This window comes from Sardina pilchardus, chromosome 8 (assembly GCF_963854185.1).
Source record: "Sardina pilchardus chromosome 8, fSarPil1.1, whole genome shotgun sequence".
NCBI classification, from domain to species: Eukaryota; Metazoa; Chordata; class Actinopteri; order Clupeiformes; family Clupeidae; genus Sardina; species Sardina pilchardus.
In genome coordinates, this window is record NC_085001.1 from 1,092,191 (window position 1) to 1,099,690 (window position 7,500).

Sequence of the window (7,500 nt, forward strand, 5' to 3'; positions counted from 1 at the left end):
GGACACAATCCCTGAAAAGACTGTCAGATGCAGCACCACTCTCCAGAACCCTTGGATTACAAAGGGAATTTTAAAGTCCATTAAACATAAAAGTAGGCTTTACAAATCCTATATGAGAAATCCTTCTATCTTAAATAAAGAGAAATACACTTCTTATAAAAATAAACTAACACAGATCATAAGAAAGAGCAAAAGAAGTCATTATACAGATCTCTTACAAGCTTCACAGGGGGACTGTAGGAGGTCATGGAATGTGTTGAATGAAGTTCTCAACAGGAGACGTAAACTCACTGTTTTGCCTGATCTTGTTGATGCTAAAGTTGATCTTGCACAGAGCTTTAATACTCATTTTGCCTCAATAGGTGTAAATCTGTCTAGAAAGATAAGTCAACCCCAGGGTGTTACATACAAGCAGTTTCTTTCTGGTAGCTACATTCATTCATTTTATATGAAACCAACTGATAGCACTGAACTACTCAAGATCATTATGGACTTGAGGCGCTCATACACTGCTGGTGTAGATGGAATATGCAGTAATATCATGAAAGCTATTGCCAACATTATTGTAGAGCCACTGGCCCATTGTATTAACCTTTCTTTACTGACTGGTGCTGTACCCAAAATGACTAAAATAGCCAAGATAATTCCAATTTTTAAATCAGGTGACAGAAATGATATGAGTAACTACCGGCCCATATCAATCCTACCCACTTTTTCCAAAGTAATGGAGAAAGTAGTATACAATAGACTCAGTGGCTATCTTGATAAACTCAATACGGTTTTAGAAAAAAGAGTACAACCTGTATGGCAATACTTGACCTAATAGAACAAATTCATGACTGCACTGAAGAGGGCAAGTATGGTATTGGTATTTTCTTGGACCTATCAAAAGCCTTTGACACCATTGACTTTGATATCTTGCTGGATAAATTACATCACTATGGTATCAGAGGTTTAGCACTTGAATGGTTCAGAAGTTATCTATATGAGCGGGAACAGTATGTCCATGTAAATGATCATAACTCTACCTGTAAGCCCATAATCTTTGGGGTCCCCCAGGGTTCTATTTTGGGGCCACTCTTATTTATTCTATATATAAATGATTTTGTAAATTCCTCTAAAATATTCTATAAAATAATTTTTGCTGACGACACTAATTTGTTCACATCTCACAGGAACCCTCTTGTTTTACAAGACATAGTGAACTCTGAGTTAACCAAAGTGGACTCCTGGTTTAAATGTAACAGACTGTCATTAAATGTCAGCAAAACTAATTTTATGTTATTTAAATCTAACAAAAAGATGATTCATACTGGTCACTGCCTCATTAAAATTAATGGGCAGGAAATAAAAAGAGTGCATGCCACAAAATTCCTTGGGGTCCATATTGACGACTGTGTCAACTTTAAATGTCATATTGACCATCTTGTCAACAAACTGTCCAAGTATGTTGGCCTGTTTTACAAGATCAGACACTTCCTTCCACTGTCTGCCCTTCTCACATTATACAAAACTCTCTTTGAACCTCATCTTAACTACTGCAATGTGATATGGTGCAACACCTTTACCAGCCATCTTACCAAACTAGTATCTTTGCAAAAGAAAGTCATACGAGCTCTGTCCTGGTCAGAGATAAATTCCCCCACCCATCCCCTATTTCATCGTTTTCAGTTATTAAGACTGGCTGAGCTAAATGTTTATCATAATGCCTGTCTTATGTTTCAAATTGTCAATAGGCTCAACCCTAGATTAAGTAGTCTTGTTCCAATCTCCAGTCCCCAGCACACATACCCAACTAGAACTAAATCACAAATCTCAGGAAAACTGCGCCGACATGTGCGCACTAGTATGAGTGTTGTCTGTAGGGGGCCGCAGATCTGGACCAGGATTGATGATGGCCTTAAGGTGTTGCCCTCTATCTCCAACTTCAAAAAACAACTAAAAAATAATCTTTTACTAACCTATATCTAATATAAATATTGTCACTTCATGGACCGCTGGGATGTATGTGTATGATTGTATATGTATGTAATGTAAGAATGTATGTTAAGTGTTTTGGTGTACTATGTATGCTTTTACTGTACCACTACCTTTTCTATGATCTTTGGGCCCCCGCCTATAAGCTTCCCTAGCTTCTTTGGGGGACCCATTCACTTTACCCATCTTAAGTTTAAAACCCTACTGTAATATTTGTTTGAAGTGGTATTGTGAATAAACTAAACTAAAAAAACTAAAACTAAAATGTGCGGGAGCTGAAGGAGGCTCTGAACACACACACACACACACACACACACACACATATACACACACACACACACACACACTAAAGGTTTGTGTGTGTGTTCTTCAGGGCCTACATGGATGTGCGGGAGCTGAAGGAGGCTCTGAACACACACACACACACACACACACACACACACACACTAAAGGAATGTGTGTGTGTGTTGTGCAGGGCCTACATGGATGTGCGGGAGCTGAAGGAGGCTCTGAACACACACACACACACACATACACACACACACACACACACACACACACACACACTAAAGGAATGTGTGTGTGTGTGTTGTGCAGGGCCTACATGGATGTGCGGGAGCTGAAGGAGGCTCTGAACACACACACACACACACACATACACACACACACACACACACACACACACACACACTAAAGGAATGTGTGTGTGTGTGTTGTGCAGGGCCTACATGGATGTGCGGGAGCTGAAGGAGGCTCTGAACACACACACACACACACATACACACACACACACACACACACACACACACACACTAAAGGAATGTGTGTGTGTGTGTTGTGCAGGGCCTACATGGATGTGCGGGAGCTGAAGGAGGCTCTGAACACACACACACACACACATACACACACACACACACACACACACACACACACACTAAAGGAATGTGTGTGTGTGTGTTGTGCAGGGCCTACATGGATGTGCGGGAGCTGAAGGAGGCTCTGAACACACACACACACACACATACACACACACACACACACACACACACACACACACTAAAGGAATGTGTGTGTGTGTGTGTGTGTTGTGCAGGGCCTACATGGATGTGCGGGAGCTGAAGGAGGCTCTGAACACACACACACACACACACACACACACACACACACACACACACACACACACACACACACACACACACACACACACTAAAGGAGTGTGTGTGTGTGTGTGTTGTGCAGGGCCTACATGGATGTGCGGGAGCTGAAGGAGGCTCTGAACACACACACACACACACACACACACACACACACACACACACACACTAAAGGAATGTGTGTGTGTGTTGTGCAGGGCCTACATGGATGTGCGGGAGCTGAAGGAGGCTCTGAACACACACACACACACACACACACACACACACACACACACACACACACACACACTAAAGGAGTGTGTGTGTGTGTGTGTTGTGCAGGGCCTACATGGATGTGCGGGAGCTGAAGGAGGCTCTGAACACACACACACACACACACACACACACACACACACACACTAAAGGAATGTGTGTGTGTGTTGTGCAGGGCCTACATGGATGTGCGGGAGCTGAAGGAGGCTCTGAACACACACACACACACACACACACACACACACACACACACACACACACACACACACACACACACTAAAGGAGTGTGTGTGTGTGTGTTGTGCAGGGCCTACATGGATGTGCGGGAGCTGAAGGAGGCTCTGAACACACACACACACACACACACACACACACACACACACACACACACACACACACACACACACACTAAAGGAGTGTGTGTGTGTGTGTTGTGCAGGGCCTACATGGATGTGCGGGAGCTGAAGGAGGCTCTGAACACACACACACACACACACACACACACACACACACACACACACACACACACACACACACACACACACACTAAAGGAGTGTGTGTGTGTGTGTTGTGCAGGGCCTACATGGATGTGCGGGAGCTGAAGGAGGCTCTGCACACACACACACACACACACACACACACACACACACACACACACACACACACACACACACTAAATGAAAGTGTGTGTGTGTTGTGCAGGGCCTACATGGATGTGCGGGAGCTGAAGGAGGCTCTGCACACACACACACACACACACACACACACACACACACACACTAAAGGAGTGTGTGTGTGTGTTGTGCAGGGCCTACATGGATGTGCGGGAGCTGAAGGAGGCTCTGCAGCTGGATGGCTCCGCCCACTTGAACATCTTCTTCGCCAACTCGTCTGACGAGGACCTGGCAGGTGTAGCCACCTGGCCCTGGGATAAGGACGCGCTCACACACCTAGGTACACACACACACACACACCTGGCCCTGGGATAAGGACGCGCTCACACACCTAGGTACACACACACACACACACACACACACACACACACACCTGGCCCTGGGATAAGGACGCGCTCACACACCTAGGTACACACACACACACACACACACACACACACACACACACACACCTGGCCCTGGGATAAGGACGCGCTCACACACCTAGGTACACACACACACACACACACACACACACACACACACACACCTGGCCCTGGGATAAGGACGCGCTCACACACCTAGGTACACACACACACACACACACACACACACACACACACACCTGGCCCTGGGATAAGGACGCGCTCACACACCTAGGTACACACACACACACACACACACACACCTGGCCCTGGGATAAGGACGCGCTCACACACCTAGGTACACACACACACACACACACACACACACACACACACACCTGGCCCTGGGATAAGGACGCGCTCACACACCTAGGTACACACACACACACACACACACACACACACACACACACACACCTGGCCCTGGGATAAGGACGCGCTCACACACCTAGGTACACACACACACACACACACACACACACACACACACACACCTGGCCCTGGGATAAGGACGCGCTCACACACCTAGGTACACACACACACACACACACACACACACACACACACACCTGGCCCTGGGATAAGGACGCGCTCACACACCTAGGTACACACACACACACACACACACACACCTGGCCCTGGGATAAGGACGCGCTCACACACCTAGGTACACACACACACACACACACACACACACACACACACACCTGGCCCTGGGATAAGGACGCGCTCACACACCTAGGTACACACACACACACACACACACACACACACACACCTGGCCCTGGGATAAGGACGCGCTCACACACCTAGGTACACACACACACACACACACACCTGGCCCTGGGATAAGGACGCGCTCACACACCTAGGTACACACACACACACACACACACACACACACCTGGCCCTGGGATAAGGACGCGCTCACACACCTAGGTACACACACACACACACACACACCTGGCCCTGGGATAAGGACGCGCTCACACACCTAGGTACACACACACACACACACACACACACACACACCTGGCCCTGGGATAAGGACGCGCTCACACACCTAGGTACACACACACACACACACACACACACACACCTGGCCCTGGGATAAGGACGCGCTCACACACCTAGGTACACACACACACACACACACACACACACACACACACACACACCTGGCCCTGGGATAAGGACGCGCTCACACACCTAGGTACACACACACACACACACACACACACACACACACACACACACCTGGCCCTGGGATAAGGACGCCCTCACACACCTAGGTACACACACACACACACACACACACACACACACACACACCTGGCCCTGGGATAAGGACGCGCTCACACACCTAGGTACACACACACACACACACACACACACACACACACACACCTGGCCCTGGGATAAGGACGCGCTCACACACCTAGGTACACACACACACACACACACACACACACACACACACACCTGGCCCTGGGATAAGGACGCGCTCACACACCTAGGTACACACACACACACACACACACACACCTGGCCCTGGGATAAGGACGCGCTCACACACCTAGGTACACACACACACACACACACACACACACACACACACACCTGGCCCTGGGATAAGGACGCGCTCACACACCTAGGTACACACACACACACACACACACACACACACACACACACACACACACCTGGCCCTGGGATAAGGACGCGCTCACACACCTAGGTACACACACACACACACACACACACACCTGGCCCTGGGATAAGGACGCCCTCACACACCTAGGTACACACACACACACACACACACACCTGGCCCTGGGATAAGGACGCGCTCACACACCTAGGTACACACACACACACACACACACACACACACACACACACACACACACACACCTGGCCCTGGGATAAGGACGCGCTCACACACCTAGGTACACACACACACACACACACACACACACCTGGCCCTGGGATAAGGACGCCCTCACACACCTAGGTACACACACACACACACACACACACACACACACACCTGGCCCTGGGATAAGGACGCGCTCACACACCTAGGTACACACACACACACACACACACCTGGCCCTGGGATAAGGACGCGCTCACACACCTAGGTACACACACACACACACACACACACACACACACACCTGGCCCTGGGATAAGGACGCCCTCACACACCTAGGTACACACACACACACACACACACACACACACACACACAATACGATGTGTGAACACAGGCCACATACAGGGTGTCATGCATATTTTAGTCTTGTTTATACAGCTCTATACAGATCTGTACAGTAGCTTCTGTTATAAAATATCACAATTGATTTCTATTGGACGTGGATGTTTATTGATTTCTATTGGACGTGGATGTTTATTGATTTCTATTGGACGTGGATGTTTATTGATTTCTATTGGACGTGGCTGGTTGCTGTGCGGTGTCTAATTGGCTGTTGTGTTGTGTTGTGTCGTGTGGAGGCGGGATCGTGCTGAACCCCTGGTTCTACGGCACGTTCGGCCACACACACACGATGGTGCACGAGGCGGGCCACAGCCTGGGCCTGTACCACGTCTTCCGCGGCGTCTCCGAGGTGGAGTCCTGCAACGACCGTTGCCTGGAGACGGAGGCGTCCATGGAGACGGGCGACCTGTGCGCCGACACCCGCCCCACGCCCGTCACCAAGCAGTGCGGCGACCCCGTCGCCCCCGGCAACCACACCTGCGGCCGCCGCACCTACACACACACTCCCTTCAACAACTACATGAGCTACACAGGTACAGCACACACACACACACACACACACACACACACACACACACACACACACTCCCTTCAACAACTACATGAGCTACACAGGTACAGCACACACACACACACACACACACACACACACACACACACACACACACACACTCCCTTCAACAACTACATGAGCTACACAGGTACTGCACACACACACCCACGCATACACACACACACACACACACACACACACACA

General features: G+C 49.0%; 1 protein-coding gene across 1 annotated transcript in view; it reads left to right on the forward strand.

Annotated features, from left to right (window-relative positions):
* pappab (pregnancy-associated plasma protein A, pappalysin 1b) overlaps window positions 1-7,500 on the forward strand; it is a 146,636-nt gene that overhangs the window by 33,192 nt on the left and 105,944 nt on the right. Inside the window, exons 4-5 of the mRNA XM_062543798.1 lie at window positions 4,193-4,338; window positions 6,980-7,276. Coding sequence (XP_062399782.1) covers window positions 4,193-4,338; window positions 6,980-7,276 — 443 coding nt within the window. The remainder of the gene's footprint in view (window positions 1-4,192; window positions 4,339-6,979; window positions 7,277-7,500) is intronic.